The sequence below is a fragment of the Natator depressus genome, chromosome 1 (genome assembly GCF_965152275.1).
Source record: "Natator depressus isolate rNatDep1 chromosome 1, rNatDep2.hap1, whole genome shotgun sequence".
In the NCBI taxonomy this organism is placed as follows: Eukaryota; Metazoa; Chordata; order Testudines; family Cheloniidae; genus Natator; species Natator depressus.
In genome coordinates this window covers 208,840,339-208,865,440 of record NC_134234.1, presented here as the reverse complement: position 1 = coordinate 208,865,440, position 25,102 = coordinate 208,840,339, and the positions used below count along the sequence as shown (strand labels likewise).

Here is a 25,102-nt window from a genome sequence, read left to right as displayed (position 1 = left end):
TTCAGTACTGTGCCATCCATGTAGGGAGAGGGATTCCTTTCCTGACTTCAGCAGATGAATAATTTCTGCCCTGAAGCATGAGGACCCTTGTGATTTTTGTCATAGCTGGTGTTACTGCAGATGACATTCTCTCTCACAGAAATGTCAGATCTCTTTCTATGTCATCCTTTTCTCTTCACAGACTGTGGATTTGTTTGAAATGATTGAAAAAATGCAGGTGAGGAGCAGTATTTGGGATCCTTAATTTCTGGTAACTGATCATTGTTAGCTCCTATTCCTGTCCTGTCCCTGCACCTTCACAGCAGCTTCACTTGTGCCCTTCAATCCTGACTGGTCTGCTCTCCCAGTCTTGACTCTCTTGGCTCTACCCAGCCCCTTCCAACTCTCTGGTAGTGTAGCTTCACTGTCACTCCCTCAGGTTCAGGGGCTCAAACAATGTGGGGGTGCACCCACGATTAGTTTAAATACAAATATATGTCCCTTAGAGAACACTAACGGTGCAGAGTTCAGCACTCAAATGTCAGAAAATGCCAAAGCTAATGTGAAACCTTAACTCCGCCCTTTATATATTTTTAAGGGTGATCACTGTACTTCACTGAGAGAGTCTATCAGGGTGGCTGTGTTAGAAGGATGTCCCTTGAGAAACTCCTTTACTTGATCATAGAATCATAGAATATCAGGGTTGGAAGGGACCTCAGGAGGTCATCTAGTCCAACCCCCTGCTCAAAGCAGGACCGATCCCCAACTAAATCAAATTGATGGGAGTGAATAGTAATGACTACTGCTTAGCTGGTGCAGCATTAGCAGGGAGAACAGGCATTGCACTTCCAGTACACTCCCTGCAAGTAGGGGAGGGAAAGGGACTGGGTGGCTCCACCCCCACATATGTTATCATTTATTATTAATTTGTGTTACCATGGTGCCGAGGAGCCCCATTTGTAAACCATGACCCCAATGTGCTGGGTGCTGTACAAACACAGAACAAAAAGACAGACCCTGCCTGAAAGCGCTTACAATCTAATTGCCTAGGCAGTAGAGCTGGCTAGGCCATAAGGGAGAAGATGCTGTACCCTGAAACACAGTATAATAAATAACTCCCTGCTGCAATAGAAGAGAGGAATTCAGAGAAGAATTGTGCTTCTCTTCCCAGTGCTTCTCCTGCATCTATGTGCCACCCCCTACTCAGGGCTGTAACTAAAGGTACATGCTAGCCCTCAGTGAGTGAGAAGTTGTGTGCAGTATTTATAGGTATACACCTCTGAGCTGTAAGGGGCAGGTTCTGCCACCTTCATGCATGACGAGTAGCACCTTACTCTGTGAACAGTGTTACTGGGATTATTTGCAGAGTAAGGAATGACTCAGTGTGAGTAAAGGTGGCAAAATCTGACCTTCAGCTATCAGCCCTTTTCTAAATGGAAAAGTACAAGTTAAATTGGAAATTAATTGTCCCATAAACTGACATAATATTTATGGTGTTTCCAGGTGCAAAGTATTGAGCTATATTCAGTAATAATAGTGCATTATGCAGCACTTTGATAGTAGCCTGGATCCAGAAAGGGACATAAGCATTGTAACTCTAAGGGCTTGTCTACACTTGCAGCAGTGCAGCTGCGCCACTGTATCACTTCGTGAAGACGCTACCTATGCCGACTGGAGATGTTTTCCCATCGGCGTAGGTACTCCACCTCCCTGAGAGGCAGTAGCTATGTCGACGGGGGAAGCCCTCCCATCAACATAGCGCTGTCTATACTGGAAGTTCAGTTGGTATAACTACGTCGCTCTTAGGTGTGGAAAATCCACATCCCTGAGCCACGTCGTTATATTGACATAAGTTTGTAGTGTAGACCAGGGCTAAGCGTTGTAATGCCTAACTTTTAGGCATTTAGAAAATCATAGGAACAACACTGTGATTCACAAAGCCTGAGTTAGGCTATGTCCACACAGCGCACCTTATAACAGTGCAGTTGTGCTGCTGCAGCCACGCCTTTGTAAGCTGCACTGTGTGGCCACTCTTTAAATAAAACCACCCGCAACGAGAGGTGGTAGCTTTGTTGATGGGAGTGCGGCTCCCGCCACCAAAGTGCTGTCCAAAGTTCAACGGGGTGTTTTTTCACAACCCTGAGCAACAAAAGTTTTAGCAACAAAAGTGCCAGTGTAGACATAGCCTATGGCTATGTGTACACTACAACTTATGTCGGCATAATTTATGACAAACTGCGAATAAGCTGCACCCCTGAGCGACATAAGTTGCACCGACATAAATGCTGGTGTGGACAGCACTATGTTGGCAGGAGAGCTTCTTTTGCTGACATAGCTATCACCTTTCACGGAGGTGAGAGTTCCCATCGGCATATGCCCGTCAGCATTGAGCGTCTTCACCAGAGGCACTGCAGCAGTGCTATATGTGTAGACAAGCCCTTAGGGACCTGTACAATACATGGAAAGAGAGAGGCACCTCGGAATGTGATTCACAAATGCCAGTGCACTAGATGGGGAATTGCCTAAGCTAGCCAATGGGAGATGCCAAAGAGAAGGGTGTGTCCTAAGTCCCACCCCTCTCAAGTGCCTCCTGACAACCTGGATTTAGGAGCCTAGCTCTGTTAGCAGTCCACAACTGGGCCTGCCTTCTGCCACACAAAGTGGCTGGAGGTGGAGGTGACTGCTCCCCACCTTATACTTTTTGTCGTAGTGGTTAGAGCACTTGCCGGGGATATGAGAGGACAGGTTTAATTCCTCCTTCAGCCAGAGGTGGGAGAAAAGATTTGAAAATGGCACAGTACACTTTGCAGAAGATTTTCTCATAGCTATGGAAGGACATGCTGTACGTGAGTGAAGGTCTTATGCAACTCTGTGTTGGAAGGACATGCAGAGCTCTTTGCCTAGCTCAAGTGCACATTATAAAGTATGGATTCCCCTCCAGCCTGCCTCCTAAACTCTGTAGGAGGAGAGCACCCTAGCACACTAATGGCTGCCTAGAGTGCAGCCCTTCTTATGAAGGGGATTTCATCCACTGTTCTTAGGCTTATGTGCCAAAGATTGTGCATAACCACACAGAAAGCTGGTGAGAATTTGCTGGCATGTATAGGCCACCTGATTTTTGCAGCTAAATTAGCTTCTTTGTTGCATGTAATGAAGACTACTGTGCACGTGTGTAGCTAAATTAGCATTGTAGTTAACTGCCTCATCCCCAGAATTGCACTAAGGAAGGCTATGCTGCTGGATAGAGCTGGTCAAAATTTTTGAATACACAGCTTTTTTAATAGAAAAATTACCTTTTTAAAATTAAAATATGTAGCAAAATTTTCATTTTTTGTGAAAGTTTTCACTATATCTCTTGTGATTTTTAAAAAATATGTTTCATTTACTATTTTTCCTTTTTTGTTTTTCCCATTCTTTTCCTTTTTCCCCAGTTAGTTTTTGAAAATTGAAGCTTGGATTTTCAAAAGCACCCAAGAGATTTAGGGAGCACAAGAGAGGGACATAGGCACTGTTGAAAATCCCACAGTGAATTTTTAAAAAAAAAATTAACTGAGAAAGAAAGCAAAACAACAGAAGATAAACTTTAAAAAAAAAAGGAAAATGGGTTCATTTGAAACCCTTCAAAACAAAACTAATTTCAGCATTTTTTTTTCACTTTTAAAAGATATTTGAAGCAGCTCTACTGGCGGTTGAAAAGGAAATTTATAGCTTTGACTGACTGTTATTACAATGTACACAGTAGAGAGAAGGAAACTGTCAATAAAAGGTGTAAAGACCAAAGTTTTTCTAGATGTAATTGAAATCAATGGAGCCAAATCCGCTTCCATAAGCAGACACCTTGGGCCCAAGTTTATAAAGATAAATTGAACTGTTATGACAATTAAATTAGTGCAATTAAAGAGGAATTCAAAATATTATAAATTGTACCTAAGACTGTACCAAAATAGTTTAGTATATGATATTATATGAAAAATAGCATGTGAATATGTAACTAAAGCTTGTAATGTAATATGTGTGCACTGGGGTAAGGTGCATGTCCAACCTCAACTTTGGCATTTCCTGATCGTTGAGTACTTTACAGTCTTAATGTCATCTCATTGTAATTCTCTGGATGGAAATTAATTTGGCCACACCCTATTAGATGTGCTCAGTTTATAGGTAAAATGATGTTGTTTATAACTGAAAATTCCCTCTGGGATCTGAGAATGAAGCTAGGCTTTTTTCCATTTCAAACATCATCACTAGCAGTAAAGATTCTGCCAGAATACCCTGCCATGAGTGATACCTGTGTGACTCCACTGTCTTCAATGAGTTTGCACAGGTGGAACTTGGTAGCCAATTCCATGGCTAATGCACAGATAGGATAAACTTCAGCTCATGGTCTCTGAGCTGTGCTGGCTCTGCAAGGCTAACAGGAGTAAAGAGCAAGTAAATCTGATTTCAGTCACCAAAATGAGATGAGCCTTCTTTTCAAGAGCCTGCATAACCCTGTCCTCCTTTCTCATCTGCCTTTATCTTTGATGGTGCCACCTTCACCCCATCTGCAATGATGCCAACATCAGCATCCCATTTGTCTGCTTCTCCCACAACCATCTCCATGTCTTCTTCCACACTGCTCCTTGTACATGAGCACCCTCCCGAGCTCATCCTCAAAGCCACTCTCTTCTCCATGGTCAAGTCCTTCCTAAAGTCCTTCTGTGATGTCTAAAAGAAATCAGCCAGCTAATGATGGCTAGAGAAGGAAAATCGGGCCCATCCCAGAAACATCTACATTATCAAGTTGTGCTGTTCATCACCTTTGGCACTTTGGTGCACCCTTTCCTTTTTTCTGTTTGTCTTTTTAGGTTGTGGGAGTTTGGGGGCAAGGTCTGTGCTTTTCTATATGTTTGTACAGCACCAGAACTTTGGGGGTGCTACAAGAAACTATTTATGTATGTCTCAATTGGACATGAGCTGGAGAAATATCATTCATTATCATGGCTGTTACTGATGCCTCTCTGGTGCTACTATGTGGCCAGTCAATGCTACAGCAGACTTTCTTTTTTCTCCTCTGACTTCCAGTGTTATATTTTGTCTCACTCCTGAGAACTATGTGAGCTTGATTTTATCTGCTACATCTTTCTTTATACAGCCAAAGAGGGGAAAACAGGGATAGTTGGAGATCCACTCTGAGGGATTACTTTACTGTTTATGAGCCTGATTTAAATGTGAAGTTCACCTCCATGTTGGGATTGTCTACTTCTGGCTCCTTGTGTGTGTGATATTCAACTAACAGTTGTCTGTTATCTGTAGCACATGGATTAATTCCATGACCTGGAAGGGAGCAAGGTGGGACTGTCCATTTCATGAGGAAAAGACAGTTCTTGTCCCAGTGAGTGAGGGAGGTTCTCTGGCCTGCGATGTGCAGGAGGTCAGACTAGATGATCACAATGGTCCCTTCTGGCCTTAAAGTCTCTGAGCCTCAATCCCCAAAGCGAATTTTGGCTGCTTCTCTCAACTGAGAATCAGTATTTCAGGGTTCTAAACTCTGAGGCAGTCTCTGCATCAAAGAGATGCCAGCCTGGCAAAGTTTTGTGGGGAAGGAGGAAGTAAGAAAGGAATGAAAGTTTTGAACTCCATTCTTTGGCTTTCTTTTCCCCCTTTCCCATTTGTTTGGAGTGGGCGGAAAGGCAGGTGGAGGGATTGGAGAGTTAGAAGTGAGAGAAGCTGGCTGGGAGTACATGTCTCTGCTCTTTGACCAGAAGTGCTAAATTCTGTGGGATGGAAGTTGGGGTCATGTTAGTTTTAACCCCAAATTTCTGGCCTTTTGGCAGGCAAGTGTCAACTTTTTCTCTCCCATATCACCCTTCTCTCCACCTACAGTCTTCCCTGTGATCCTCCTGTAACTGTGCCTCAGTCACAGCTGAGGATGCCAGATTCAGGACAAACTGCTGAGAAATAAGGTGTCCACCCCAAACTGGTGGTTATTCTTCCATAAGATATACCAAGCCAGTAACAAAAGTAAACTTCCGTTTCACCAAACTGGTTAACAAGAAGTGAGAAAGATTCCCAAGAGATCAGCCACACAGCTAGGTCAATATCCAACTCAGATCTTACCCAATAATCAGGCTATTGCCATTCCTTTAGTATCTAATATCTAAAGGTTTATTTATAAAAGAAAGAGGAGAGAGTTAAAATGGTCAAAAGAATCAAATACATACAAGAACTTTGGAATGAGTGTATCAGGCCTGAAGCAGTGATGGAATAAACTGCTGTCTTGTACAGTCTCCGGTAACTTCCAAAAGATGGGAAGGTCCTCAGTCCATTGGTTGGAATGCTCCTGTTAGGGTAAATCCATAGTCCAGAGATCAGAGCAGGAAAGAGGCAAAATGGAGTTTCTTCCAGGGCCTTTTATACTTTCTCCCATGGGGAGGGAAAAGCTCTCAGTCTTAGTTTGTGGAAAAGTACAGGTACAAGATGGAGTCCAGGGTCACGTAAGCAAGTCACATGCCCTTGCATGCTTCGATAGCATGATCCATTACCCATATTCTGGCTAAAACATACTCAGGAAGGGCCATGGGGTGGAGACAAGCTTCTTCTATATCCATTCTGAGAGCTAAGTGTTCTTTGATAGGCCATCAACTTGAATCATCCTTTCACAATGTGCTGGTGTCACGGAGTGTAGGGGAGTCAGGGCCCTGCACCCCTCACTTCCTGCGATTCACTATGACTCTCAGCCAGCCAGCCAATAAAACAGAAGGTTTATTAGATGACAGGAATACAGTCTAAAACAGAGCTTGTAGGTACAGAAAACAGGACCCCTCAGTCAGGTCCATCTTGGGGGGTGGGGAGCCTAGACCCAGGTTCTGGGCCTCCTTCCCCCCTTCCTCCCCCCCCCCACCCTGGTCTCCCCAGCCAGCTCCAAACTGAAACTCCCTCCAGCAGTCTCACCCAGCCACACACCCCAGCTCCTCGGTCAGCCTTTGTCCAGTTACCTGGGCAGAAGGTGTCACCTGGCTCCAACCCCTTCCTGGGCTCAGGTTATGTGCTGGCTGTCAAGTATCATCCCTCAGTGAAGTCACACTCTTATATCCCACCACCATCTAGTATTAATGCAGACAGTAAACTAGTAAAACTCCCATGCAACATTACCAGGTTAATATTCCCTACTCCATCACAGCTGGCCAGACTGGATGCAAACTTGGCTGTTACCCCAGGAGTAAACACATTTGAAATACTGGTACATAGTCAATATTCATAATATTACTTCAGATACAAAAATGATGCACACGTACAAACAGGATAATCATATTCAGCAAACCATAACTTTTCCATTGACACCTTATATGGCATACTTTGTATAGGATTTGTTGCAATTGTATAACGGTGGTAACAACATGGTCATATTTTAATCATAAACGTCACACCTCCCCCACAACATCTCCCAAAACAGTGGATAAAAGGGGGGGCCTTGAAGGATGTCCTCAAATACACAACCTGGGGCATGGGGTGTGAGGCAGTGGGGAGAGAAAACGGACTTGCTGCTTTGTGAGATTTTACTATCTCTGTCTCTGTGTTTCCAGGGGAGTCGTCTGGATGAGCAAAGATGTTCTCTCCCAACTCCGCTCAAGGTCAGGTTAGGTCTTTGGTGCCTCATATATTATTGAGAATGGCAAATAAAGGGTTTCTACTTGCAGTTTGCCCTGCACTCTGGCTTCCTCAGCCTCCTTGAGGGATGAGGAGTCTAGTATTTGTAACTCAAGTCTGTGTTTCTATCGCAGGGTTCTGGGGATGTTGCACAATAGGGTCTAACAATATGATGCAAATATAATAAACACCCTCTCAAAATCCAAGCAGATTCAATCAGTCACTTTAGTATTATTAATTATAGCATAGTTCTGGTGAGATGTTTCCTTGCTTTTATTTTAGTTTGAGTTTTAATAACATTTATAAGAGAAACTTATACTGAGTCTCATATCTTTCAGTAAGCATCGTGAGTCCAGAACCTGTAAGGGCTTAGGGTGGGTGCCAGCTGGTCAACCTGAAATCTCACCAGATCCTCCTAATAAGTCCATGGCTCTCACCTAATTAGCCTACAAAGAACTGGGTCCCATTTTTCAAATGCTCAGATCTTTCTCTTTTTCTATTGTGTCTGCTCTGGTGCTCTAACCTGGTAAGCTAACAAAATCGCCCACAAGGAAGCAAGGTGGGTGGGAAGTGTGTAGGATGGAGGGGCGTGTCAATGCCAAGCGTGGTTAAAGGGGGAGGGGGGCTAGAAGAACATTAAAGTGGCTTAACATAGGGTTCTCCCCCAATCCTCTTACACAGCCACAGCAGCCCCTGCAGTTGTGGATCAGCCACCCTCACTGTCAGAAAATGGAGCCTCACTGCACGGGGCCCTGTCTTATGGTGTCGGAGGAAAGATGGGGAGAAGGTTCAGTGTGCCTAGCATTGTGAAAATGGGCTTCTGGCAGGCATCTATCTCTACTGTTCCATGGCACAGAGCCCCCTTAGTATCAGCATACTCACTCATTTGGTAATAGTGCTGTTCAGAGAGCAGGAGTAGAGCTGCCCTATCTGGGAGCTGGGTCACCTCTTCTAATCAGGGATCACAGGCTCTCCAAATGGTGAGTGGAAAAGTCCTTCCCCACCTCACAGAGCATCCTCAGAGCCTCAACTACACCCTACAGTGTAGCTTTGACCATCTGCAGGCTGGTTTAAGTGACACCCCTCATGCTCCCAGAATGCAAGAGTGATACCAGTGCACTCTGCTCTACCCCACTTGCATAAACACTGTCCCCCATCCCCAGGTGTCCCTTTATGCAGCAACATGGCACTAATCCAGCACTCTTCTCAGCATGGGACAAGGGACTAAGGCTATCAGGCCACACATGGCTTAATTTGCCTCGATCTGGTTCACAATTTGATTCCTCTGTTTTTCCCTCACTGTGCCCTGTGCAGCTGGGGCAGGGGAGTGGAATCTGGCCCCTGGAGTTTATTTGCTGAAGTTTTTGTGTGTTATAATGCTGTGTGCTGTGAAATGCACCCTAACCTAGATACTCTAAAGAAGTAGGCGTGGATGGGGAGGAGTGGCAGTGGAGGACAAGCAGCCTGGGTCACCAAGTGAAGATGGTACTATAAAGGCTCCCTCAGTTCTGTAGTCCCTTGTGATTTCAGAGAGAAGAGGAGTATATCCCATACCCCAGCATCCATGAGGTGAGTCACAGCTGGCTCTGCTCTGCTCAGTCTCTTCCTCAGTAATGTTATTTGCCTCACAAAGCAATGCCTCTGTCTCTCGGGACAGGTGTTACGGAAAGGGTGGCCATACCCCCTCATTATCCTACCCCAGTTCGGGGGCTACTGGATTGAAGGAACCTGCCACAGCCTTCCCAGCTCGACCTCGGCTCTGCCTGACCTGTCTTCCCCCTGCAGCAGTAAAGTGAAGCTAGAAAGCGACCCCACGGCCAAGCTGTACCGCAAGCACTTCTTGGGGAAGGTAAGGGGGAACCCCATAGCCTGCCATTCCACTCCATGACTATACTGTATCCCAAGGGCCTCCTGACAGATGTTGGGGTGACCTCACACACACACCCCCCACCCAGATCCCACACCTCCCCAGTGCCAAAAATAATTAAATAAGATGTGTCCCACTACATACCCAGCAATGTGCTACTTAGAATCACAGCTATGTCAGGGGTGCCCCTTTGCGCCTTGGGTAGTGTCCCGTGTGTTAGAGAAGAGAGAGGTCTCAGATCTGATTAATATAAAGGGGATCTTTTGCTGAGACTTCTGGACACAGACAGACCTTGGGAGATGGAAGAGAAACAACTGTAATGAATCATGGTGGCCACCTCATACAGACACTCAGCTGGACATGGGGATCAAACCCAGGCCCTTCAGCACAAAATGTAGAAGGCCCTGCCAGCTGAGCTAAAGGATAAACTCTGGTAGCTCTCAGTAACAGTTTGTTATAGCGAGAGAGATAATTGCATGCACTAAGCCAATGTATTACACAGGCTTGGGGCCAAGTACTCCTTGATCTTGCCATTTCCAGCTATGACAGGTATGGGAACACATGGAAGCAGAGACCCGCCTCCAGGTGAGGTTCAAAGCATGGGCATTTATTAGCTGTCCCACAGGCTCCACCTGAACTGGGTCCTCTGGGGTGCTGGGCAGTCACCAGATGGATCTCATGATCATGCTGACCAACTCACAATCAGTTGTCAATAAAACCATGATCTGTTCTGGAGACCAGATGCCTAAACCAGAGTTGGCTCAGCTTATTTCAACAGACTACCCCTTGCAGTACAAGCCCACAGACGGGGGAAAAAATGTGTGCATCTGGTCTCCACTGCAGAAGAGGCCTCACTGAGGCAGAAGTCAAATTCATCTGGTGTTTGAGACCAGAGACAAGGTCAGTGTAGGAATGATATTAGTGTACAGACCCAGCACCAGAGGCTTCTTGTCTGAACGAAAGGAGATGTTGTGCTGAATCTGATTCTGGAGACTGAAATTTATTATCTTGGGAGTCTTTCAAAGTGCCGGGTATGCCACCACTAACCCCATATCTGTTAGAGTAACCAGGGAATTTTTCCAGAGCCACCCACATAGCCAGATACATGCTGGATCTGATCTTTGGCTTAGCTGTAGATGACACTGCTAGGCTGATATGACCTTTGCCCTCCCCCCTCCAAGCAGCAGTAAGAGTTTCCCCCTCTTCTCATGTGGGATGACTCGTCCGGTATAGCAGAGACTCATAAACCCAATGAGTTTGGAAAATGTGCAAGAGTGGAGTATTGCACAACTGTAGGAACAATCTGAAGTGCAGTACTACTGAGTCACTGTATGCTAAGCACTCTCTTCTTCTGCTCAGCCCAGCAGATCTCCTTGGTTCACTGCTGAAACATGTATTAGTGAGTTTGGGTTCAAGATATCTTCACAGTGACCATAACTCCTGTAGTGGATAGCACCAGCAACACTAAGCGCTTGCAGCATACTCACAAGGGAGTTACTGCTTCAGCTCAAAGTGGTAGAGGCCTCTGCGTTTGGTGCTGTGCAGCCCAGGTTCTGCCCTCACAGGGGACCTGGGAAGGAGGAAGCTATGCTCCAGGAATAGCTCTATCTTGTCCTGAATAGCTCTATCATGTTCGCAGCCTAGCCAGGGCAACGTGAGATGATGAGGATGGTGGGAAAGACACCCAATGGTGAAGGGGTATCTTCTCGGGGACTATGGGAGATTGGCAATATCCTAGGTATAATCTGGTGGGTACCTTGGGGGAATGAGCTTCTCTGACTTCCTGTTTTTAGGAGCATCAGAACTTTTACTCCAATGACACAACCTTGGGCTACCTGATCCTTTCTGTGAAGTATGAGCAGATTGAGAGGCAGGACAACTTGCACCTGTTGCTGAGGTAACAGCACCCAGCATGGAAACACATGTACAATGCTCTGTCTCCCACTTTACCAGGAAGTCTTTCTGTGTGGATTTTGTGACCTAATGTCATTGTCCCAGGAATGGTTGCAGGGAAACCCCTGACTGGGGAAGCCCCTTTTCCTTCTGGCTCATCTTTGAACATTCATCTTTCTTTACTCCCAGCTGTTATCCTCAGGAAGCTGAGGGCTGCAGGGCAGCCAGGAGTGGGGAGGGGTCAGAAAGAGAATTTCTGGTGTGTCTGTCCCGTTGCAGATGGGGAAACAGAGTGAAAGGATAAGCAGAAATCTTACATAAAAAGGGGGGAATCTAAAAGCCCTCTGAGCTGTACCAGGGAATATTTTCATTGAGCACAGACACACACATAGGAAAGTGCTGGTGGCTGGTTGGAAGAGACCCTGGTTCTATGCATCACTCCTTCTTAATGGGACTCTGGCATGCTGTTGGCAGGCCAGCTAAAGCCAGATAGAAGGGAGTTATGATGCCTAATCTATGAGGATGACCTCAGGGCTAGTGCAGTTAGTTTTGTGTACGGGAGTAATGGGTTTGAATCCATTGTTGTCCCAAAATATTCCCTTCTGTGTTGATGAAGCAGCATGTGGATTTCCTTTGCAATATACTTAACTGTTGTTTAAAGCAAAAAAGGTCTCTAAGGAGTGATGGAGATCCATGTAGCTGCCTAACCAGCTCTATTTTCTTTCTGCTCAATTAATACCAAGCACTGGGCTACAGGAACCCTAAACAGTGTCCATCTTCCAGTGACATTAGGCACTAGTGCTAAGCTAGAGTCTATGTAACATGTACAACCCTTTTGGGAGCTAATTAACCCTTTAGTTTGCTGGACCAGAATAATATGCAAGAACAATATTCCCTCTCTAAGAAGAGATCTGGAGGTGCGGCAGGAGTCACCTTAAGCAGTCAGAGATGTTGTTTGCATTTCCCTTTGTCATTTGTTCTCAACTTTTTTCGGTTTGTGGCAGGACTCGAACCGGTACCAAACACGACCTGATCCCCATTTCCTGCCTGAATGAGTTCCCCAATGCAGTCCAGATGGCAAAGGTGAGACACTAACTGAGTACCTTTTCTTTCACACACTCATGGTATGTCTACACTACAGTCAGAGGTGTGAGTGCAGCATCTGTAGACATAACCGAGCAGGCTTTGATCTAACTAGATTGAATAACAATAGCAGTGAAGCCACAGGCTATCCAAGCCCACCTGGGACCTACACATTTGAGTGGCTAACCTGTGCTGCCACAACTTCATTGCTGTTATATGATCTAGATAGATCACAGCTAGATCGGGTCTGTCTCGACAGGCTGCAGTCCCACTTCTGATTGCAGTGTAGACATACCTTTTGTCTGTCTCTGCTTAACTCTCACTCTTCAGCTTCCTTTCTCACGTCTCTCTCACCTGTCTTTTCCCTTATTCTTCTCCAGTCTTTTGGCCCTTTCTCATCTATCTTTTCTCCTCACTTTGCCTTAGATTTTCTTACCAAGAGACTCCTGCAAGATGATTATAAAGCAATACCCACCTCACCCTCCTCCTGCCTGTAGCGAGTCAGGGTACAGGAAGGGGAGTCACAGCTCCCAACAGTGGTAATCAATCACCACTTTTCCTTCTTTCTCTCTCTCGGCAGCTGCTGTGTGAAGACGTGAATGTTGACCGATTCTTCCCTGTCCTCTACCCCAAGGTATGTTTACAGTAGCTTCCCACCCGCCTATCCCTCTGATGACAGGGGCTGCTGGTGGGATGTGACCGAGACTTTATGCTTTCCGCCCTCCCAGGCTTCCCAGCTCATTGTTGCCTTTGATGAACACGTCATAAGCAATAACTTCAAATTTGGGGTCATCTACCAGAAAGCTGGGCAGGTGAGAGGTCTCCGCACTCCATAACCAAGCACCCTCAGGCCCAAACACACCAGATCACATTTCTCAACCCCAACCCTATAGAAGGCAATTTAAGCCAACCTGGGGCCAAGGATTTTTTTCATTCCCTGTCACTCTGAGTCTTGGGGACTTCTCTCCCACATCCCCCTGTCAATGTGGCCAAACCTAGTGCCCTCCTCTGGATCCAAGGATTCATTCCCTGCAATTTCAGCCCTAGAGAATTCCAGTTTCTCTTTGCTGTTTATGAGCCCCAGTCCCATTCCAGTGAGAACAGGTCCTAGTGGTGCCAAGCACTGGTACTATGTATCATTTTCTGTCCTAATGTCTGCTCTCCTTGCTGCAACATCAGTTCACCTCAACTGGGAGACTGTGCCCCCTGCAGGCATTGACCTTCTCTGTCATATTGGTTCTGGGGACCCCTTGGTGCTGTCAATACACCTGGACCCATGAGATCTTCATCCTTGTGGACCCAGGGAAGCCCTCTGAGTCCTAGAGACTTCTCTCTCCTCTGCACTGTCCACAGGGAGAGAACCCCCTGCTGGCACCAGAGTGAGATTCGCATTCTCCATGTTCTCAGTGCTGGAGGACAGGCCTTGTTTTATTTCAAGGAAAAGGAGACAATTTTCCATTATATACAGGGGGATAGGGCTCTGGACCCCACTGAGGTGGGAGGATGTAGACTCTGTGTGAGAGAAGGGAAGTGAACCTTCCCCATATCAGTTTTTCTCTTTTCCTCCTCTCCAGACCCCAGGAGAAGTGGGAGTGTGTATGGCGAATAATCTCCTCTGCTTATCATATCTCCTCTCCCCTTCCAGACCACAGAGGAAGAAGTCTTCAGTAACACTGAAGAGAGTCTGGGCTTCCTGGAGTTCCTGGAGTTCCTTGGAGACAGGATCCAGCTGCAGGATTTCCGTGGGTGAGTAGGGGACAGCATGGGAATGACCAATCAGCATAGCATGGGAGCTGCAGTCAGACACAATTAAGGTACGAAGCACAGACTTGGGGAGCCCAAAGTAGACCCATGTGTCTTCAGCTCCAAAAATCACAAAGCAGATCTCCTTCTGCTGGCAGGCCAATATCCTCTTTGTGGGTCCATCTGTTAGAGGGCCACATCCCTGATCCAGACACTACATCATAGGTTGGATTTTCAAAAGAAGTCAGCCCCCATTTAGGCTAAATAGAGCTCCAGCTGTGCATCCTGCAGGGCATTCCCAGAATGGCTTGGCCTATCGTTTCCCCTGGGATCCTGCTGGAGTCCCATTCACAGCTGGTGCTGTGAATTTACATGTCTCAGTATCCAGTCTGGTTTGCCAGCTCTGGCTCTCTCCAATAGGCAGTGTTTGGGATTGTGTCTCATGCCTGGGAGCTGGGCTGAATGGTTGGGGATTTCTCATGGGAGATTCTTGGGGCTCTTTCCTGGGATGCTTTTCTCCCAAATGTTAAGCTGTGTGTGACTGACAGCAGCTAGGACTGACCCACAAGGATCAACAGAGAATGACAGAGCATTGACCATATCACACTATCCTGTGCTGCTTTGAGGTGCCAACGGGCATTGGTAAGCCTTGGTCCTTACCGTCTGCTTCTGTGGGGCACCCCATGCACTCCACATTTCTCAGCTAGAGATGTTTCCCCTGAGAGTGGCAGGGATGATTGCTCCTCCAAAGCCACCTGGTTTGGCAGGAATAGATGCCTCTCTAGTTCTCAGTGGAGAGAGGATGATGCCAATAGGAATTTTGTGCAGCTCTAGTGTAGCTACTGCATTGATTTTTGGGGTGTGTTGTGCCTTTCAACCACTGAGCTCTTAAACCTGTCTCTGATGACAACCTTACTGGTGTCTACTTCCTTCCCCCCACCACATGGTACCAATGCATTCAGGTTCCGAGGAGGCTTGGATGTCACAAGGGGTCAAACTGGCACTGAATCAGTCTATACCAATTTCCGGGGCAAGGAGATCATGTTCCATGTATCTACGAAGCTGCCATTCACAGAGGGAGATGCCCAGCAGGTACCATAAGGGGAGGCACCGAGTGATTCAGGAGGATGGGAGAGTGAACTGGTGGATGGGGCTAGGGACTGGGTGGGTGTTAGAGTAGGCAGTGGTTAGGGATGGGTAGATTAGTGGCTGGGGTTGAGTTTCCAGCTGCGGGTGTGGGTTGGGACTGCTGGATAAGTTGGTGGCTAGGGAAGGAATCTCCCCTCTTATTGTTTTCTCTCATCTCACTTGCTCCCTCCAGCTGCAGCGGAAGCGTCACATTGGGAACGACATTGTGGCCATTGTCTTCCAGGATGAAAACACTCCCTTTGTCCCTGACATGATAGCATCTAATTTCCTGCATGCCTATGTGGTGGTACAGCTTGCTCATGGTTCCACTGGGGAGACTCTCTACAAGGTAAACACAGCCAGCGGGCCCCTGTTTGGTCGGGGATCCCCTTGCTGGTAGTTAGTTCAAACTCCTGCCCCTTGCCTGGAGTGCAGACCCTTCCTCCAGCTTTTGGGGAGGCAGGAATTCAACTAGACGTCATTCCAACTGCTTTATCAATAACAGTCACCATTATGAACGCGCACCCAGTCTCAGGGCCCCACATCAGCTACTCAGTCAGCAATTTGGGCAGGGATGGATTTCCAGTTAGGCACAGTAGGCATGTGCCTATGGGCATCAGCATTCTAGGGGCGTGTGGGGAGGGTTGCCAAGTATGTGATCTTCTAGCCCAGTTGGGCTATTTTTAGTAGTCTGTTGCCAGGTTTTTTAGCAGGTGCGAGCTGCAGTATTTTGGGCTATTTTACTGTCCTACTGCTGCTGGCTGCATTGCTCTGGAGTTCTTGGGAGTGGGGGAGCCTCCAGATCTGCCCCATCTGCTGCTAAGATGCCCCACAAGCCGCTTGTCTCACGTCATGCCCCCTCTCCTTAGGTAGAGTTTGCAGCATGTGCAAAATTCTTGTCCAAGGGAGGCAGAATTTGTTTTCTGCAGAAAATGTGCTTTTGCCCACCAGAGACCGCTGTGGCACCAGAACAGCCTGAGCTGGCTGAAGCTGACCGGTCTGGCGGGCACTGGCAAACACCAAGCAGGCAGGTGGTGGGTGCATTTTTTCTTCAAGTGAAAAGTGACAGACACAATAGCCTTCTTGGAGCCAGGTTAGGAGGCAGAGCAGGCCATATGGGCTGCTGGGGGCTCACAGGGCCACATGGGGTTGGGGGAGGGAGGCTCCAGGCAGGGCCACATAAGGAGGCAGGGGGGGTACTGAAGATGCTGTGCCTAGGGGTGTTTCAGGTGTAAATCCAGCCCTGGATCCAGGGCCACCACTCTGGGCTCTGGCTGACCCTTCCATGTTGTGCAAGGCAGGCTCATAGTGGCCACGTTCTCAGGCTGCTCCCTGCGCAGTCGAGCTCATACATGCCATTGCATGCATAGCCCATACAGTTCCTTCTCCAATCTTTTATATTTGGTACCGGTGCAACCGCTGCTGGAATACTGTGTCTAGTGCTGGTGCCTACAATTCACAAAGGCTGTTGATACATTGGAGAGGGCTCAGAGAAGAGCCATGAGAATAGTCAAAGGACTGGAAAACCTGCTTTATAGAGATAGATTGAGCTCCTCAAGACTATTTAGTATAACAGAGAGAAGGTCAGGGCAGTCCCTACCCATACGCAAAGTACGCAACTGCGTAGGGCACCAGGTGCCCTGCGTGCTGCTCCAGCCCCTGCCCCGCCTCTTCCCCATGGCCTCCGCCCCAGCCCTGCCCCCACTCCACCCCTTCCCCAAAGCCTCTGCTGAGCCCCGCCCCTGTTCCGCCCCAGCCCCGCCCCCACTCCCCTGAGGACTGCAGCAGGGCCAGGCCTGCACTCACCAGTGGCAGGAAGTGCAGCAACCTGACCCCAGCCAGCCACCGGTGAGTGCTGGGGGGTGGTTCCCCCCTGTCCCCCAAGCCAGCCCCCGCCTCCCAGCGGAGGCCTGCCCCCCCACACACACACAGGGGTGCTGTGTATGGCGCAGAATAGCTAGAGACGGCCCTAGAGAAGGTTAAGGGGTGATTTGATCACATTCTATGGGTACCTACGTGGGGAACAGCAATTCAGTTAGAGGGTTCTTCAGTCTAGCAGAGAAAGGTCTAACAAAATCCAATGCCTAGAAGATAAAGCCAGACAAATTCATTTTGGAAATAAGATGCAAATTTTGAACAATTGTGGTAATTAACCATTGGAAGAACTTACCAGAGTTGTGGTGGATTCTCTGATGAAGTGAGCTGTAGTTCACGAAAGCTTATGCTCAGATAAATTTGTTAGTCTCTAAGGCGCCACAAGTACTCCTTTTCTTCCTGCTATGTCTGTGTGTAATACCTGGCGCTGCCACAGATTTCCTTTGTGATTTGGGTGAGTCGCTGCTGAATGTGTCTCCTTCAGTTCTCCATCTGTATAATGGGAATAAGAATAATGCTGCCCCATATTTCAAGAATACATTAATTTAATGATTGTAAGGTACTCAGCTATGGTAATGAAGGCCATATGTGTGTGTATGTATGTAAGAAAAATGCTATATAAACTGGGTATATATTACGGTAGAACTCCTATGTTAGAAACTAATTGGAGATTGAGGAGTTCATTAAATTGAATATCTCAATACTGCAGCAGATACAGTGCATAAATTTCAGTCTGGTGCACTGCATCACTTTCTTTTTGTCCTTCAAACCACAGTAAAGTGATTTCCATTGCATTGAAGGCATCAGGATGTGAAGGGATGTTGACTTGTTCTTCATTGACATCACTTTTGTTACATAATATTCTTTTCCTCCCATTGGGGAAAATGATTTGGATAAGTGGTTGTTCATAAGACTGGTATTCATAAAACTGAAGTTCTTCTGTGATATAATAATATATTATTTAGATATACACTTGGGATTTAGCTGGCATAGAACCATCTGCTGACTACACTACAGACTACATGCTGTGGAGAAGTATTGCCTTTGATTTATTTGTATTTACCCTTATTTAAATCAGGTGCCCCTTAGTTTTGTATTATGGGACTGATTCACGTCGCCTGATGTTTTCAGGGTCCATGACTTTTGTTTCCGCTCTTATACAAGCTCATCACTGTGAGAGGATGTGACATTCTGGTTCTTGCTATGATGTTGAAGTGGTTTCTTCTGTTTTGTTTTAGGTTTCAGTAACAGCTCGAGATGACGTCCCCTTCTTTGGACCCCCTCTCCCAAATCCAGCCGTATTTAAAGAGGTTTGTGTCTCTGAGTCCTCTAAGCAAGCGATGCAGGGATCAGGTGTGTGGTTTACACACCCTGTGATGGGTTGGATTACAGAAACCCCCTTGGGGTTGCCAACTAATGTGCCAAGACTACTTCTGCCCCTGATTTCCTGCCCTGTCAGCTTGGGACTGCCTGGTTTGAGCCAGACCGGCTAGCTTGCTGCAAACCCAGACCCAGGTCTGAACCATGTCCCCTAAGCTGTAGGCTTAATTGAAAGCAGCTTAAGAAGTGTTCCTGTCTTTAACATTCAGATGCCCAACTCCCAATGGGGTCCAAACCACAAATAAATCTGTTTTACTCTGTATAAAGCTTATACAGGGTAAACTCATAAATTGTTCGCCCTCTAGAACACTGATAGAGAGGTATGCACAGCTGTTTGCCCCCCCTCCACCCCCCCCCCGGTATTAATACATACTCTGGGTTAATTAATAAGTAACAAGTGATTTTATTAAATACAGAAAGTAGGATTTAAGTGGTTCCAAGTAATAGCAGACCGAACAAAGTGAATCACCAAGCAAAATAAAACAAAACACTCAAGTCTATACCTAATACAGTAAGAACACTGAATACAGATAAAACCTCACCTTCAGAGGCATTCCAGTAAGCTTCCTTTTACAGACTAGCCTCCTTCTAGTCTGGGTCCAGCAATTACTCACATCCCCTGTAGTTACTGTCTTTTGTTCCAGTTTCTTTCCAGTATCCTTGGGGATGGAGAGGCTATCTCTTGAGCCAGCTGAAGACACAATGGAGGGGTCTCCCACGGGGTTAAATAGACTTTCTCTTGTGAGTGGAGACCCCCTTCTCTCTCCTATGCAAAGTCCAGCTCCAAGATGGAGTTTTGGAGTCACCTGGGCAAGTCACATGTCCATGCATGACTCAGTTTTTACAGGCAGCAGCCATTGCCCACATGCTATCTTGACTGTCTCCAGGAAGACTTCTTATGTGGATTGGAGCCTTCCAAGATCCATTGTTCATTAAGTGTTCCTTGATAGGGCACTTAATTTGCACATTGCTTTCTCAAGAAGCTGACCAAATGCTTTACAAAGGCTACTTAAAAATCAAGCAAGTACACAGCCAATATTCATAACTTTGAATACAAAAATGATACATGCATACAAATAGGTTGAATAGATTCAGTAGATCATAACCTTTACAGAGATATGTTACATGGCATATGTAGCATAAAACATATTCCAGTTATGTCATATATATACATTCATAAGCATATTTCCATAAAGCCTTATGGGGTGCACCATCACACACCCCTTCACCTTTAGGTTGCTGTTTCCAATTTGGTTCCAGGATTGGGTTGGATAACCCTGGGGGTTAAGGAAATGTATATCCAGAGCCTTTTCTAGGTTACCATTTCCAATCTAGACTTCCTTTTTTTCCCACAGGGTTCAGAGTTTCGTGAATTCCTCTTGGCTAAACTAATCAATGCTGAGTACAGCTGCTACCGGGCTGAAAAGTTTGCCAAACTAGAGGTGGGTCTGTGTATGTGAGTGTTCGCATTAATATTTAATAAATGCAAAAAACTGTGTTAGTGCCAGGTTAAGGCTGCACAATTAATGAAAGACATAGAAACTCTTAGGAAATTAAAGTCCCTTTAAAAATAAAGTAAAGTAAATTAAATGTTAACTCAGCCTTGTGGTGCTTCTTGTATGTTTTATTATCTATATCTATATTAAAGTACACATTTAACCCCTCCAAAACAAGAATAGAATATCTGGCATACATGCAAAGTGGCTGCTACTAGAACCCTAGTGGTTACATTACTTGACTTTTACAGTGAAAGCCACCCAATCTTAATGTTGCATTCACTTAGGTTTTTGCATTTGATTCAGGGTAGATTGATTTAAATCAGCAAGTAGAAAATCTTGATTTAAATAATCAATTTTAATCTTGTTTTCCATTTATATTTTTTAGTTATTTTCCTAAAGAAAGGTTTATTTGCACTGGTTGATAACCATTAAAGCATATTGATTTGCAACCAAATATAATTTTGACACTAAATTTGATACTTCTTTTTGCTAGTCAGGAGGATTCATTATGTCTATACACATTTATTTAAGCAATTATATTGCTTAACCTGCATTTATTCAAATTCTTAATTTTTACATTTGTTTATTATGTTAGAAGATGTGAATTATGCATTTCTTCATTTACTCGATTTTTGTGTGTGTGATTTGTGTGAAGCTGTATTTGGATGGAAATTGGAATATAGTTAAAACTACTTAATAAATTTAAAAAGTAAGATTATCAGAACATGTTTGCATTTAAAATCAACTGATTTATTAAACAAAGTAAGTATCCTCAGCAGTGAGTGAACTGTACTATTTTTTCTGGCAACAAGTCCTTCAAGGCCTTAGAACTAGTAGGCCTCATCTTCACACCTAGTTTTTATTCATAGATTGGAAGAGGAAGACAAGCTTTCCTGCTTTTTAAACTCCCGGTCCATTTGTTAACTTTGAATGAACTAGTCATTGAACAGAACTAGCTGAATAAACTGAAAGGAAGAAAATATTCGTGCTGTGCCTGCAAAAGACTATCAGTAGCTAGCACTTCAAAAAACTCTGGTTCCAGATGCTTAGCCAGTGTCTTCCACCAGTTGAGCAGTGACATTTTTTTAAACTTTGGCAGCAGACATGTACTGGTTTAAGATTATATTTTGTAAATTTAGTTTAAATTATTTTAATAGATTGTAGTAAATTTAGGCCTTTAACATAGGTTTATTTTTAAGAATAAAAATGTATTTAATTTAAAGAAAGAAAATATGATTTAAATGAAGAAACTTATTTATTTATTTTAAATAGTCAGTTTTTATCCACCCTGATTTCATTTCCTAGGCTCTTCTGAGGAGGGGCCGAGGGAAATGGAAAAAGGCACCAAAAATAGCTTAAGGAAGTATAAGGAAGATAGGGAAGGGTCCACATTTGGAAGAAATCATATTCCTCTTAACACTAGAGAAAGTGGGATGTATCAATTATATCTGAAACATAGAGTCCATTCTCTCTCTCCCTCTTTCTCAGTGCTTTGTCCTTTATTTTTTCTCAAAAAGAAAAGGAGTACTTGTGGCACCTTAGAGACTAACCAATTTATTTGAGCATGAGCTTTCGTGAGCTACAGCTCACTTCATAGGATGCATAAAGTGGAAAATACGGTGAGGAGATTTATACACACACAGACCATGAAAAAATACACATTGTAAGGAGGGTGATCACTCTCCTTACAATGTGTATTTCTCTCCTTACAATGTGTATTTTTTCATGGTCTGTGTGTATATAAATCTCCTCACTGTATTTTCCACTTTATGCATCCGATGAAGTGAGCTGTAGCTCACGAAAGCTCATGCTCAAATAAATTGGTTAGTCTCTAAGGTGCCACAAGTACTCCTTTTCTCTTTGCGAATACAGACTAACACGGCTGCTACTCTGAAACCTTTATTTTTTCTGTCATTCTATTCTGTCCCTTCTCTCTCTCTCTCTCTGCCCTGGTGTAGGAGCGAACTCGCAGTGCCCTCCTGGAGAGCCTTTTTGAGGAGTTGCAGCTCCGTAGCCGCAGCATGATGGGCCTGGCCTCTGGGGACGATGAGAAGATGGAGAATGGGGGTGGTGGCTTCTTTGAAAATTTCAAGGTGAGAGATCAAGAACTGCTGCAGCCTCTTAAACCTATCCCTCTTGCAGAGCCACCGCCACCCAGCTCAGTCCCAGTTCAGGATACATTAGCCCTGTTGGGCACATGTGCTTGGGGTGGCAGGGAGTGGAGGACAATATGGCTCCTTCTCAACAGCCACTTTTTGCATTGTATTTTTACATACCTCACAAGGAGAAATGCAGCTTCTCCCTCTCCACTCAGGGGAGATGCAGCTTGGCACAGTACAGCATCCCATGCTGTTCCTAATGTGAGGTCTCTGGATGGGATGAAATGAAGCCCTACACCCCCTGGCCCTGGCTGGCATCTAGTGGCAGGGAGGACCCAATTCCCCTGATGAGAAAAGAGATCAGGAACTTGCAGAAGGAAGTATGATGTGTTCGGGGGGCAGAGCCTCTTGTCCCCCAGCATCACACTGGCTCTATCTGCAGGGCAGCAGCAGCAGCTGGGAAGTCCCATCAGATGGTTGTTTCTAACACAACTGTTGCTGTAGTATCTGGGTACTGAGAGACATCTCTTTTCCTCTAAAAGCATGAGCTCTTTTTTGTATGATGTGGTGGTATCAGTGGCTAATCTCCAGGAACACAGGGTCAGGGTGATGTGAGGGAGGGAATGCGTATACCAGTGATGCTTAGACCTCAATGATTCAGAACCCAAATTAGCAATCAACATTACCCAAAAGAGCCACAATTGTGTGACTTCATTGTTTCATTTACTTTCTCTCTTTATATATATACTATTCTCACAGCAAAATGACTGACCAAGTATTCGACAATAAAAAGCATCCTGATTGATTGATTAATAACTTAGCTTGGTTAATAATTAAATCACGGTATTTTAATATCATGTGCTGCAAAGAGCTGCAGGAGACACATTGAAGAGCAACTTGCAGCTCCTGAGCCTCAGTCAAAGTATCACTGGCCTACTCAAACAGGAGGGAATGAGTGTGCTGGTTCTCACTCCACTGCCTGCCTCTCTCTTCCTTTCTTCCTGCACCATGTGTGGTACATGCCTAGTGGGACAGACAGCCATATCTCAGGTACCAGCACCTCACTTGGCACTTCAGCCCTCTTGGTTGGCAGCTCTCATCAGAGTTGCTCGGGACAAAATAGGGGCCAACTCCCCACTCACCTGTAGAGGTGGTTGGTGCAGGTCAGGACTGAGGCCCAGTGGTAGGGTGCGTGTGAGTGAGTAGCTTACTGCCCTTGCAGCATCTGTTCAGTGGATAAATAGAAAATTTCAGAATCTGTCCAGCACCTTTCGGCATATACTCCAAAATCTGCTTCTCTGGCCTCTGGCATCACTGTGTTCAGATAGCCTTTTAAGGGGCTGGAGAAGAGGGAGGGGGCCTGGGAAGTCGTTTTTTCAGAGTACTCTAGTTTCAGTGGGGCAGCTTCTCTCTCATGGCCATTGCATAGGCCTGCATGGGACTGAGCCCTCCAGCCTTACATGAGGATTTGGTGCCTTTTCTTGCACTGAGTATGACTGTGTGAGGTAATGCTGGCTTTTTGGGAAAGTTGTAGTGTTGGTGGGGAATCTCTTTATCTCCTACAGGAGGACGGGGGAGACTGCAAGCAGAGGGAACAATCTTTCACTGACCCAGGGGCACATAGACAAGATGGAACCAAACAGGCCTTTCCCATGGGTAATTTTTGGGCTGCTGAGTTCTAGTGGTGAGGGAGGATATCTCTGGTACTGGTGTCTGTCCTCACCTCTACTCCCCACCGTGGTGATCTTCATACTGTCCTTTATGTGAGTCTGTGTCTCTCTGTCTGTCTCTCTGCCTCCCAGCGGGTGATCCGAGGCCGCAGCCAGAGCCTGGATACCATGGGGATAGCCATGAGGAAACAGCAGCAGCCAGCAACCCCGCCCAGCCGCCCAGCTACCGCCGGCCTTGCTCTCAACCAGAGTGTCGCCGAGGGCACCAAGGCTATTGCTGCGGTAAGGTACTGGGAGGGAGTGCCACTGGAAGGGGCCCAGCATGTCTCTGATCCTCCATGATCCACCCACACATTTTGTCCCTCTACCCCTATTAGTGTGTCCCTCTGTGAATCTTTTATGTTTGTATCACTCCATTTCTGTCTCTGTGTGTCTGACTGGGTGTTTCTTTGTGCATCTCTCTCTTGTGCTGAGTCTGTGTCTCTGTTCTGTCTTCATTTATGTTCCTGGGTCCCATTCATCTACACACTGGATCTGAGCTTGGCACAGGGCTTGAGAGGAAGGGCAGAGGTGGTTTGACATCACCCTTGTGCCTCCTTTATTTTGGGCTAGCTGTGGATCTGCGTGCTGCCCTAACTGAAAAAAGACCATACACCTTGATTTTTACCAAGACAGTCCCAGTTTTTTATGTGATGAGAACTGAGAAATTCAGCATGCTGGAAATGTTCGTGTTTCACTTCATCAATCAAATGTTCATTTTTTAATAACTACAAAATATATGTTTCAGTCATATTGCTATGCTGAGTAGAATTCACTTGTCAGGAACAACAGTTCAGTGGAACAAGCACTCAGTGGGATGAACAGTATTTGGAGTGAGAGAAAAGTTAGATGAGCACAGGCACTGCCAAAACCAGTCTTTTACTTGATGTGACTGTTAGGGACACTTGGTTGGTTTTGCATGATAAACTCATTCAGAGCACTACATTCCAGGAGAAATGCTCCATTCTGAGAAATATGCCCATGTCACTGACAGAAGTAACACCTACTTGTATAAGAAAAAGTGCACTCATGTCTTCTGTATGAATATCTCATGACTCTAGAAAATGTTGCCACAAAAGTGTCCTGGTTTCTGATTCTGAAAATATGGTTACCCTAGCTAACTCACACCTGGCTGCCTAAGGCTTCTGCACTGGGGCTCCAGCAGGGCTGGTGTAGTGCCAAAACCACCAGCTCTATGTCAACCAGGGAGGTCCCTTTCTT

At 45.7% G+C, this 25,102-nt stretch overlaps 1 protein-coding gene across 6 annotated transcripts in view; it reads left to right on the top strand.

Annotated features, from left to right (window-relative positions):
• Positions 1-25,102, top strand: part of LOC141974649 (rap1 GTPase-activating protein 1-like) — a 58,932-nt gene that overhangs the window by 9,678 nt on the left and 24,152 nt on the right. For 5 of the 6 annotated variants that reach the window (XM_074934576.1, XM_074934539.1, XM_074934557.1 and 2 more), the window contains exons 3-17: positions 182-217; positions 7,542-7,589; positions 9,136-9,174; positions 9,263-9,454; positions 11,266-11,369; positions 12,370-12,448; positions 13,029-13,082; positions 13,177-13,260; positions 14,094-14,194; positions 15,154-15,283; positions 15,513-15,668; positions 18,433-18,504; positions 19,930-20,016; positions 22,032-22,166; positions 23,975-24,124. In XM_074934576.1, the coding sequence (XP_074790677.1) occupies positions 200-217; positions 7,542-7,589; positions 9,136-9,174; positions 9,263-9,454; positions 11,266-11,369; positions 12,370-12,448; positions 13,029-13,082; positions 13,177-13,260; positions 14,094-14,194; positions 15,154-15,283; positions 15,513-15,668; positions 18,433-18,504; positions 19,930-20,016; positions 22,032-22,166; positions 23,975-24,124 (1,449 nt within the window). In that variant the 5' untranslated portion in view covers positions 182-199. The remainder of the gene's footprint in view (positions 1-181; positions 218-7,541; positions 7,590-9,135; positions 9,175-9,262; positions 9,455-11,265; positions 11,370-12,369; positions 12,449-13,028; positions 13,083-13,176; positions 13,261-14,093; positions 14,195-15,153; positions 15,284-15,512; positions 15,669-18,432; positions 18,505-19,929; positions 20,017-22,031; positions 22,167-23,974; positions 24,125-25,102) is intronic. The other variant, XM_074934566.1, reaches the window with a different exon arrangement.